The sequence below is a fragment of the Nyctibius grandis genome, chromosome 4 (assembly GCF_013368605.1).
Source record: "Nyctibius grandis isolate bNycGra1 chromosome 4, bNycGra1.pri, whole genome shotgun sequence".
In the NCBI taxonomy this organism is placed as follows: Eukaryota; Metazoa; Chordata; class Aves; order Nyctibiiformes; family Nyctibiidae; genus Nyctibius; species Nyctibius grandis.
In genome coordinates, this window is record NC_090661.1 from 74,530,098 (window position 1) to 74,542,501 (window position 12,404).

At 38.8% G+C, this 12,404-nt stretch overlaps 1 protein-coding gene across 1 annotated transcript in view; it reads right to left on the reverse strand.

Moving 5' to 3' along the window:
• Positions 1 to 12,404, reverse strand: part of GLUD1 (glutamate dehydrogenase 1) — a 31,088-nt gene that overhangs the window by 15,850 nt on the left and 2,834 nt on the right. Inside the window, exons 2-4 of the mRNA XM_068399086.1 lie at positions 2,625 to 2,705; positions 1,733 to 1,788; positions 788 to 851 (exon numbers count right to left, since the gene is read on the reverse strand). Coding sequence (XP_068255187.1) covers positions 788 to 851; positions 1,733 to 1,788; positions 2,625 to 2,705 — 201 coding nt within the window. The remainder of the gene's footprint in view (positions 1 to 787; positions 852 to 1,732; positions 1,789 to 2,624; positions 2,706 to 12,404) is intronic.

Consider the following 12,404-nt stretch of genomic DNA (forward strand, 5'->3'; position numbering starts at 1 on the left):
TGAGAAACACTGGCTGAAGAGCAAGGCAAGAAAATGCAGATAAATGGATATACACTTCCAGGGGCATTTAGACATCAGGAACACATGACAGACCTTTAACTAGTTACAGGCCTTATTATTCAGTTGAATAGGAACCTCCTCCAGGTAAAGATCCTCCATTCAATTACAAGTCGAGCTAGTAATGTTCAGCTTTCTTCAGAGGAGACTTCCAGAGACAGCAAGCTATCAGAACAACTCAGGGTTGAGAGTCTGAATGATACATCTACTAACATTACAGAAGCTGAGGTTCTGTTACAACAGACACCTATGCTTCTTGCCTATAACTCCCTTGCAGCCTGTGGTTGCCATGGGTGAAGCCTTCAACTTTCTCTGGGGTGGATCTTCTATTTCCTTCCTGTTTCCTCAGATATCTGCCAAAAGCCTCAACTGAGACTACAGGAAACAGTAACAGTGAAGAGTCTGACATTAGAGATTAAAATTGCAACAAAACTTGGTCACAATTTTATAATCTGCCTCTAAAGAAATGTGATTCATTTTGGATCCTGTGAGCTCAGCTTTTGTGGCTTTTCATAGCAGAACAGCCAGCAGAAAAAAGTTAAAGACAGTTCCTTTCAAAACGCACTAAGATGCAATGACTCGATTCTTTGTGGCTCTATGCTGAAAGTTCTATACTCAAATTATTTACAGCTCTTAAAAACATGGTTATTTAAGGACACTATCTAGAGGACACTGCCAATGCACAATACATCAGGTTCCTAAATTTTAATAGTAAAATTGCACAACATACCAATAAAGCCCTTTTTTGCCAGCTCCATAGTAAACCTTCTTGTGATCTTTTCCAATTCATTGTCCTATAGAGAAAACACAATAAATATCACAAGAAGTCATTAGTATTTATGAATATTTGCTAGAACTTATGCCCAAACATAAACAGATGCCCTTTTCTTTTAGAAGAAAGGATGATTCATGTATTTATATAATTTATATGGCAGTCCCTAAGAGACCCTTGGTATTCAGGCAGCACAAGGAACCCTTTGGATTTCTTTCCGTACGTTCTGATCCATGACAAGTCAGGAGTGTGGCAAAGGAAGAACCACCTGTGCTTGTAGCAGAGACTTCCAGCAAACAAATCTGATATCCTATGTGAGAGATTTATAACCAGCAACAGCAATAGCCGGCCTGCCAGTTTCATAACCAACACAGTAGAACGACTTCACACAAATCCTTACAGGAGTTTGGAGCTTAGAATATCTGTTACGTATTTTAGCACTCCTTTCTGTACGAGGTATTATAACTAGGCCAAGAAGGCAAGCCTAAAGTAAACTTTTTATAAACCAAGTTAGTTATTCACACTGGAACACTGCATAGAAAGGTTTAATGGAGCATAAAACTATTTATCAAAATAAACAAAAACATTAACTCTTTCCTAAGAGTAATTTAATTCAAGCCTTTATTAACAGTATCAACTTTAAAAAATTTCATGTTCCAAATTATTTGTAGTCTTCTGACTTTAAGAAAAAAATGTAATAAATAATTTAAGTATTCCACCTCTGAAACACACACCTTTTAAAAATTCTTTTCCTACCTATTGCATGCACAAGTTAAATTCAGCCTTTACAGAGGCAGAAGTGGCAGGAAGCTTTAATTGGTCAATAATGCCCTTAGAAGAGCTCTTTAACTGGCTGGCTTCTGTACTACAGGTAACTGAATTTTTATCTACAATTAAGCTTACTGTGTAGTTCTTGGGATTGATCTTGACACCAGCCTTTGCCCCACCAAATGGCACATCTACAAGAACGCAAAGGAAAATCATTTTACTTTTTCAACAATAAAGGCAGAATGCATCAGTAATATGTGTGAGGAATTATATCTTTGATTTTAGCAGTGAATTTGGTTTTGCCACATTTAAGGCTTCACAAGCGTAAGCTATACTCTCATCTAGGTACTCCTATAAAAATGGGAAATCTTTCAAGGGCAGCTTGAAAATGGTCTTTGAAACTCAAAAGTTCATTATTTAAATTTTCTATGCTTCAAGCTCTTGTAGTTGGCACTGGTAGAAACAGTAAGTTTTACGGTTTATATTTTACTGGTTTAGCTCAAAAATTTTACTTTGGAAGTACTAAGTGAAGTGTCTCTATATACATTAAGTAGCATTTTGTTTTCCTACACATAATGTGCAGATTCTCCCCAAACTCCCCTACAATTTAGCAGCCATGTATGAATTATACTTCTTTATGACCCATAAAGGAATTTCATCCTTCTCTCTCCACAGCTCCCCTGCCTGAATCCTGTACAGCCTCCATCTGTTCCCCTAAAATTAGCCCCCTCCTAATCCAAGTTTGTCGTACCTTGCTTTGAGTTCAAGATCAGTACTTTTACAGGAGAGGGTAACTAGCAGAATTTGGACTTTTCAAATGAAAATGTAACTTTATTCAAGTATCTACAGTAGCAGCAGAGGGAATATGTATTTTTGGGTCACTATATTTTTTTTGCATCTTGCTACAGATTTTAGTGAGAGATTAGTGTCTAAAACTTAATTTAATCCTTTAGATACTCTTCTGTAAATTACATCAATACTGATTGAAATTAAAGATTGTATCCTTGCTTGAAAAATTATCACTTACCAACCACAGCACATTTGTATGTCATTAGAGATGCTAAAGCTTTCACTTCATCCACACTAACATCCAAACTATAACGAATACCTGCAAAAGACACATGAGAAAAAAAGGAATTCACTGAACAACTTCACAGGTATTTACAAATTGGGAAAGTTAATTCTAGATGAGCCATCTATAACATGCAAGTATCAACTTATTTGCTTTAAGATCTAAAGAACAATCCCCCATTCTCTTACTTAAATATCTACTTTTTACTTAGCAGAAATTCAAGACTTCAGCAATTCTCTACTAAGTAGTTTAACAGCTCAACTCAACCTTGGAACAAAAGTGAATATTCCTTGGGAGGAAGAGAAGCCAAGCTGACAGGTAACTTGGAGTAGAGTTTTCAAGAGGCTGATAAAGCTTACGAGCATCCCATAAGATCTTTAGCTTTGGACTTCATTCATTGTACATATAAGATGAACTTTGTTCCTGAACATAACTTAGCAGTACAGGTTATAATCAAGATCTCTTTGCTAGAGTAATGCAAGCTCCTGTTACGTTATGAGCCTTGCTATATGTTGGCTGTGGTCCAACAAAACCATATGTAGCTTCAGGGCTCTGCCTGCTAGGCACAGCCACATAACAGAAAGCAGCAATCTACTCGACTAATTCAAATTTGTTCAAAACATTTTGATGGAATAACTCTACCCCAGCAAGCTTGCGTGACCAGGCCACCCATCCTGCAGCCACGTGGAAGCCAGCCCACACCTGCATTCTCTGCTCCGAGTTGCTCGGCAGAACTGCAAGTGTGCACTGACACACGGTCCACATGCAAATTCAAACTGTTGTGGTATAATAGTGGCTCAGATGCAAAATGGGTGATCCCAGTCTTCAAGGCAGTTCAAAACTAAGTGGAAAATGATTATACAAAGGCAGGAAAGACCTGTCACCTGCCTGACTCTTACCAGTCATCTTAAAAAAAGGGTTGTAGCTGTCCAACAAATTGATTGAAATCAAAGTTAAAATTCATGTATTCTGGAGGTAGTTGCAGAGTAGAAAATAACTGACAGGGCACATATACAGAATTATAGAAGCCTAAACATGACGTTCAAGATCAACACAGTACCCAAAGCCATGGGGCCACAGCAAAAAAAAACCCTACAGCTGTATGTTAGCTTCTATGCAAGCTTCTCCTACGTCACTAAGCATATAACAGAGCCATGAAGAATTTATATCCCCACCTCTACTGCTGTAGGTTGTGCCAGGTTGCATGGTGGTTTGTAGGAGGCACAGAGTGTCCTTTTAGATGCTAGGACAAGGCACCACAAATTTCCTATTATGTAAAGAGAAGACCATATTCAGGTCCTCAGGAGTGAAAAAAGGCCAGCATACATTATCCAAACTAAAGCACTGTGCTGCTATGAAAGCCATTCCTGAATGCTCTGGAAACAATCCCAGTTTCAAAGGAACCGAGTGCTGCTCAACTAAACTGAGGGCCAAGTGCTGCTTTCTTATGTGAGTTCAATCAGTAAAAGAAAGTACCATGCCTCCACAGAACAGAATTTAAATTTAGTGTGTATATGGGGGAAGGGTGGTCTCCAAAAACAAACTAACTAATTTCTGACTTAGGTAGCTGCAAGGTGTTAACGTCTGGGCTTTCAAGAACCTTCTCACAGGAATTCATATTTGAAATTTAAGTGGAATGTATTAGAGCCCAACAGACCAGTCGAAGTTACAATGTACATGGTTTTTTTAACACTTCTTACTCCAATCCTTCAGAGCAGTGGCTATCCTTCTGTCAAGACCTGAGGAAGAACAAACACCATGTATGGCACTGACAGGCCTGCCTGTGGACACCGTTCCCTCTCGGCTGATCAGGTACTCTGGGGACAGGTCTCATCCGAGCATTGCTCAAGCCAGCCAAGTCTGAAGCCCCAGTCTATGCTCGGCAGAAATGAACTCTGCCCCTCCACCCCCAGCTGAATTCAATCCATATATTTACTCAAACTTCCAAGTTGCATACACAAGGCAGTTTTGCTAGAAGTATACTCCTGCAGGCATACAAAAAAATTTTTATTGATATATGGAAAGCAGCAGTGGGCTAAATAGTTAGGGATAGTTATTTTGGACAGTTTTAACAGGGAAGCAAAATATAAAACGAGAGAGCAGCCTCTTCTGCACATCATATGGAAGATGGGATCTGAAAAGGTGAACAATAGCAGTTTAACTAGAAGACTCAAACACATGCAAAACAGTTACTTCTCCAGTTTCCTTGTATTACAGTCAAGAGTTACTATAAACTTTACTGTCATAAATATTAAACTTTCATACCAAGGGAACTAGAGAAAAAAGCCCCAAAACTAACAAAGTACTGAAAGGCTTTCAGCTGAGATGCCTGTCACCCATGTACATATACCAGGATAGGCAAAACTTTCAGACTTGAGGCTGAACTGGCCGTTTCTGGACAACTTCCTATTTTTGAGCAAGATTTAGCTTCTTTTCTAGCCTTTTAAATAGCTTTAATTGAAATGGCTCGCCTGCTGGCTTTATCTTCATAAGCAGGAGACTAGTCAATTCAGAGAGTTGTGCTGACTTCACTAGCCACTTTGCTCCAGTTTATCTGCTAAAAGCTTTCATTACAGTGTCGGGCATAGTTCTAGGTGTGGATTCCACAGGTTCCCTGACAGGTGTGACAATTTTTCCCTTCTGTGGCACAAGCGGATAACATCTAAGATGCACTAACATGTCATTCCTTTTCACAATTCGGCCAGTTACTGTTTTCCAGGAACTGTAATTACTCTACAGGAGGCCCGTCTCTCGACAGGGAAGTTATTTGTGCTAAGCTGTTAGGACTGATGATAAGTAGGCATCTGAGAATGCTGTACATTCCACCTGCAAGGGGATGCACAAAGATAAAAGACTTAATTTCTATTCTATTTGTACATCAGTGAAATTTAGTTTGACAGCTTCCTAAATTGGCAGGAGGACAGTATTGCCACACATTTGTATGGCTCTTTTGGTGGTGTTACTATGCATGCAATAGCCTGAGTCTAAAAATGGACTGTATACACAGATAAAATGCTGTGGGTTTTTTTGAAGGTTCTTAATACCTAAGCAAATGAAAGTCACTGCTATGCAGCAAGACTGTAATTTTTGTAAACCCTGGCAAGTCCCACACAGTAAGTCTCTGGAAACTTGTGACTTTTACAGCAAACTAGCTACAAAAAATAGTTTGAAGAAAGCCTCAAGTTACAGTATGACTCACTGCCATGGAAAATACTTTTCACTGGAAAACATACAAATTCTTGTTCTAGTTGAGAATTCTCTTTCCTTGCCACACCCCAACAAGTTAAACAGTATGCTGAGGGAGGCTTTGTTTTTCTATGCACAAGACCTTCTAGATGAGGAAATGTTTTCATTTTAATTTTGTTTCATTACCGGTTAGTATAGAGAGAAGGCTTTATCATCACGTTGCAGTGTCTTTGCTTTTAGAACTTTTTTATGCTCTGTATTTTGGAGATACTATACTTCACGCAGTTAACTCTTGCACTGAGCCTAATAATTATTTTGGAAAAAGTAAAATTTGCTCATTGTTTAAGCTTAGCTTCTTAGACAGCTGCTATGGATTAATTTTCACTTTTCCAAATGGAGGTAGCAAAGCACTTCAAACACAGTATTTTCTAAATAAATGTCAAAGTAGTAATGATCAGTAAGATTGCATGTTGGCTTCTATAATAATAGCAGTCAGTTACCATTTTAATCAGCAGGTTTGTACGAAGGAGTGTACTAACAGGCATGTAACAAAGATCTTGATTTCAAAAAAAAAAATGGCTATACATCCTACTAGATTTTACATTGTACAGATTTCAGATTGTTCCCTGATGTTCAGTGTGTTTATTATGCTTCCTTAGAAAACATGGTGTACAGAACCATCAGCTTTTCAAGGATGATTACTGCCTTTCTAGTATGCCTAAAAATCTACATTTAGGAAAGTTAGTGTAATTATTTCCTGATCTTCTAGTGCAGTGATCTTAAATGGTAGTATCTATGTATGCCCTTCACCACTAATGAGCGTGAAGTATTCAAAGACAAGTCTCAAAACTAAACAGTTGCCATAGTAACAGTTCAGAGCAAAACACTTGGTAAACTACTCTTCCTGCACTAAGTATCTTGCAAATCTTAGCAGGTCTCTCAAGTTCCCCAGAACTCATCTCAGCCTGAATTATTAATATCTAACTGAGGCTTTTGTCCTGCTTTGACTTCAGTGTTTTCTTCTAGTTGTGATCATCTTTTGAACTGTGAAACTCATTTGGGTCCTTTACAGATGACAATTCTTGTTAAGATGGTGCATTTGTTCTACTCACCTCTATTTGCAAAATGCTTGCTGATCAGAACAAGTGTTTCAGGGCAGCAGCTATCCTACATTATCCATACAGCCTCAGCAAAACAGATCTCATGATCTCATTTGAAACTTTTTAGGACCAACTACAGCCATATTTATCTCCCAATTAGCAACACTGGATTCTGCAGTGGCTCTATGGGTTAACAGCTTGCCTGAGCCTGTCCAAAGGCTGACATTACACCCAGAGTCTAAAGGAGCTCCAGTAAAGATGCTCACCTTGTTCAAACTATTCAGCAAAATCCCGGAACAAAATCCATAAATCAGCTCCAGCATTTATTGCAATGCCTTAGTTCCTTAATGTTTTACTTTGGATTATGTATAACATTTTCATTTAGATGAAGTTTGGGAACTAAGCAAGTGCGACTGTGATTATACTACTATCAAACTCTATGTAATCGTTGACACCTAACACATTAGGAACTGATGTTCCAAGCAATCCTCAGGCTCTTTCAGAACAAGTACATTTTTATAAACGCAGAAAAACAATCCAGCCTTCCCTATAAGGAAACTCTTTAGCCTTATTTAACCATTTGGAAAGTGTGGTAAACAGCACAATGACAAATTTGTAATTATTGAAGATGAAGAAATGCCAGACAAACTTAACCAAGCAAGATGAGTAATTCAGTGCTGGAAAACAAGAACATTCCTAAATTCAATTCACTAACCGCCAAGAGAGGAGATAAAAATATTCCTCTCTTCCCACACAGCATTAGCCAGCTATAACCTGGGGCAGGAAAGAGATTCCCCTATGGACACATTCCACCGTTCTGATTTAATCAGAAGTATCTATTCAGCGACCATTAAGGTACTCGATCAGACAGAATACTTCAGTATACCACCTCTTGTATACTTTTAGTAAGCTGTACTTATACTTGAAATATACTTAAACATACACACATATACATTTATTTCACTCCATGCAGAGAAAAGGCAAGAACATTCTCTAAAAAGAAAACTGTAGTGCATTAGTAAGATCTTGTGTTTTAAATGCAAATACAGCAAATTCAGTATACCACCAGGAAAACATGTATTACCTGAATTTATGCACTTAGAATATGGCTATGAAGTAGAGTCTCACCTATAGAACTAACTCAACCCTACTTAAAGGATCAGGTTGCTCATTAAGCTACACTTGACACTATAGCAACAAGGACTGATACAGAGCAATGCAGTAACACTACTTCCATGCAGATATTAATACCATGCGCATGGGTGTGTGCAGAGGGCGGAAATAACACATGAGCTGGCCCTGGCTAGTCTAAATGCCATAGGTGCCACAAAACAATATGCCACCATAGTGCTGACATGAAGCAGGCAAATTCCATGCTCTGCCTAAGAGTTTATTTTCTAAAAAGATGGAGCTGTTGCAATTCATGCAACAAAGAATACCTGCTAGGATGGCCCAGAGACCACAAGGGAGACTATCACACAAGAGATTCCCCTCCTCACCCCTTCCAACACGTGTTTATCCAGAAAGCCCAATGCTGAGAGAGGTATGATCTCTCTATTAATAGACAAGGAGCCAACAGCAGCAAGGGAAAACAACTGTTTAAGATCAAGGACAAAGCTGGCTACTGCACAAATAGTATGAGCTGATTACGTGAAAAAGTTGAGACTGAAAAGATTCATAGCCAGAAGAGCAACGCATAGCCTCCTACAAGAGTATCAGAGGTAAAAACACAAAACTGATACAGGTTCACCGAGAATTGCAAACTACTTTATTAAAGGACAGCAAAAGCATAGGACACCCATTCCTTGTCCTGTTTTTTCAATTTGCAGTTTAAATATATATCCACTGTTGTACTAATTGTAAAGTTAGGTATGCTACAATAAGAAAACAAACCTATGAAAATAAGGCACTCATACACACTTTAGCTATAACACTGCAAGTGTTGTTATCACAGTTAGGCTAATTACCTTTTTTTTTCTGTAAAACGCTCATATTCCTTTGAAGTTAGATCACTTTCCATGGTTTATTTCAGGTTACAGACGGTCTATGTTACAGTTCCATCTGTTGCGTGGTCCCTAGGATACATTTCCATGTCTTACCCTCTAAGACCCCTGGGCCAAAGACACAACCTCAGAACTTTCATCCGTGCATGACTTAAAGAAGCAAAGCTACCGATACAACCCCAGGATAAACACAGCTCTGCTGAAGCTACCTTATAGCACTACTTCCTACTTCCCCCACTCACAAAGGGGAATAAACAATGTCCAAATAGCCACGACAGCACATGAGGTTGTACTGGTCCAACTCTTGCACGTAAAGCTGCTTCTTTTCCAAGTAAGGTTACCATCATGATGTACGATGTATACTGTTTTAGACAAGATAATGTGTACAACAGAGGCTATTTGGTGACTGGGCACTGACATCAGCCTTAGACCTCTGAAACTGGAAAACTGCGGCAAGAATAGCATGAATAGATGTCACCCTATGCAGTAAGAAGCTCATTAACACGAACTCATCAGTCAAGTGAGGAGGATAAATCCTGACAGGCAGAAGAAAAGCAGCCAAAACTGGAAGACAGGAAAGTTTTGTAATGCAGAATAGCTCCTTCCACTAACCAGCTAAAGCAGCGCCACACAGCAAATCAGATTCATTCACCTCCAAGTCAGCTCAGCAAATTAAGAATCATCTTTGTCATACATTACTTCAAAGTTCACTATCTGTATATAAAGTTTTTAAAAATTCATATGTAAGTGAAAGTTAAGACTAAATCTAGTCTGGAACTACAGATGGTGTTAAAACCTTTCTGAACTGAGGAAGCAGCTGAGACTTGGTTAAGGCAATTTGGGCGAACATAAACAAAAGGTCAGGCCGTTTCCCAGCATTGATTCATTTGGTTTCATTGATAACAGACCTGTTGGACAGTCAGTTAACATGAAAAGGCTTTAAAAAGTTTTAAAACCACTTAATAGCTTTATCCCCGCAGTAAATGCTGCCTAACAAACATGGAATCATTTCCATATTACTAAGCAAGTAGGAACTCAATAAGCTTATTCATATTTGCACATTGGTTATTTTCACTAATCTCATCTCCAAAACTGACTTATTAATGAAAACAGCTCTCAGCAACCACATGAAAAAGCAGCTTCACCTTTCATAGAACCTGATAAAGTTTTTTACAAAGATTCATTATTTTAAGTAGGAATGGCCATAATACTTTCCAACAGTCATCTGTATTCAGCCATCTCATTTCCTGTACCCGGTTTGGTTTCAGTTCTTTAGGCAGCTGTCAGCACAGTGAACAAGAGCAGCTGTGGTTTCCTGTCAGTGCTGGCCACTAGCACGCAAGTCACCACATAACCAAGGGAAAGAGTGATCTGACCCACAGCATTACTTCAGCTACGACGCAGCATCAGTCTAGTCTTATAAGTACTAAGTTTGGATAGCAAGCAAGCTGAGTTCCAACACACAAGAAAACTGCTTATCTCCATGTTCTCAATGGGATGAAGAGGCATCTAACCACATTTTTCTTTCCAGCAAACAGTTACATTGCAGAGAACAGGAGTCCTTAAAACCTGGACTTGCGTGCTGGACATACTGTAAGGCCCACCACTTAAACGGGCATACTCATGACTGTTTCGTAAAGATTCCAAAAGCACAGAAGAGAAGCACACCAAAAGAAAAAGAATCAGCACCTTCTCGAGTAGCAAAGGTTTGCAACCCCCAAAGCAGAATTAAGGATTCATTTCTACGACAATTAAATAGGTAAGCACCACAGGATGCAACAAGAAATGTTACTTCTCCGTTCTCTCAATGAGATGGAAAAACCCCACAAGTTAAAAACTGAAGAGAAAGCACGTTTCAGTACTTAGTGCCAGTTTTCCTGACAAGCTCTCCTCTTGACCCAGTGAAGAATCACCTGCACTACTGTGTAGTGACAACTGTGTCCGATGCAATCAAATTGACTTGTGTTTCTACACCTGTTTTGGGGGGAGAGAGGAGAGTAGGATAAGCCATTAAGTAACTTCCTATTTTTATTTAACTATGCTTTAGATTGTTAGAACTAGGGTATTAAGAGCATCATATTTCTTGAACAGAAATATGACAGTCAAGTTTCCCACCAAGGTGGAGAAGTTTACCCATGTGAAAAATGTAAGACTGATATTGAATTTGCCCTCACCCAGGCCAACGCATGGTGTCTGCCATTCCATTTCTGTATCAGGCCACAGCCATCCATCCCATCAGGAGCCTTGTTTCCAAATCAGGTCTCTTCTGGCATTCACTCTGCTGAGTTATTTCTACTTGCAGGCAACAGAGAAGACAGCAGAGAAGGAAGTAGAGAAAGACTAGCAGTCAAGGAATTGCTGCGTTTCTACTGGCAGGTATCAGCTGCAAGCACATGTGAGTTTTAAATTTGCTTCACAAAGATCAACCTTGCATTACGAAGTTTGGCACTTCCCAGACTACTAAGCAGGGGTTGAGGTTTCAGCCTAGAAGAGAATGAGCAGGCAAAGAAACTGAAGATGACGTCTGTGACAGAAGGAACATAATCTAACTGCTATAATGTTAAGCTAAAAACGTTTAGTAGAAACAGAAGGTGCTGCTAAAGTGCAGATAATGCAAATGTTTATCTAGCCTCTGTTTCCTCAAGTAACTGAGCTGTCTCTAGGTTTAGAGCATTTAAATCAAGATTTTTAAAATTTGATTTACAGTACAAATTCTTCATTGTTCATGGTTAAATCTGTAAATTACCTTATAAACAAAAACAGTATACAGAAGTAACACACAATCACTAATGAAGTATTTTCGTATGGATGTATAAAAAGAAATGAGAAACAAAATTAAAGGAAGACAGCCTTTAAAAGTCCTTAAATCCATTTGTTTTCCTGCATTCCATACTTGAATCTTAAAGTGCACTTTGATCACTTGTCTAATCTGCATACAGAACAGTATTTAATATTCTTTAAATGGCATCTCTTATCCTTCAGCTTATTAGTAAGTAATGAGTGGGTATACCACGTACTTTTTCTGCAAATGTACTTAACGATGTAAAGCCAAATTTGATTACAATTGATATACCACATAAACCTCAAGAAATAAGAGATGAGCATGTAAAGCACAACACTCTTTAAAAGAACGACAGAGATGACAAAGCATCCCTACTTGCTAGTGATTACCTAGCAGTAACTAAAGGCTATCTCTTTCTTAGTACAAAATACACATCCTTAAAAAACAAATGGTACGGGGAACCTTATTTTATTAAACTTCACTTTTCAGTAAGTGCAAAGTTGAAGTTCACAATTCTGCATCTGAAAAGACCTGGAAGCTGTGTTCCTCCTACTGCAAGCCTTCCAGATGCCAACTCACTCCTTCTTTCAAAAGGTGGCCTTATGTCCCTTGCTGTTTCTTTCTGGTGTGAATTACTTGCACTGGACTCTGGACTCCACAGAGT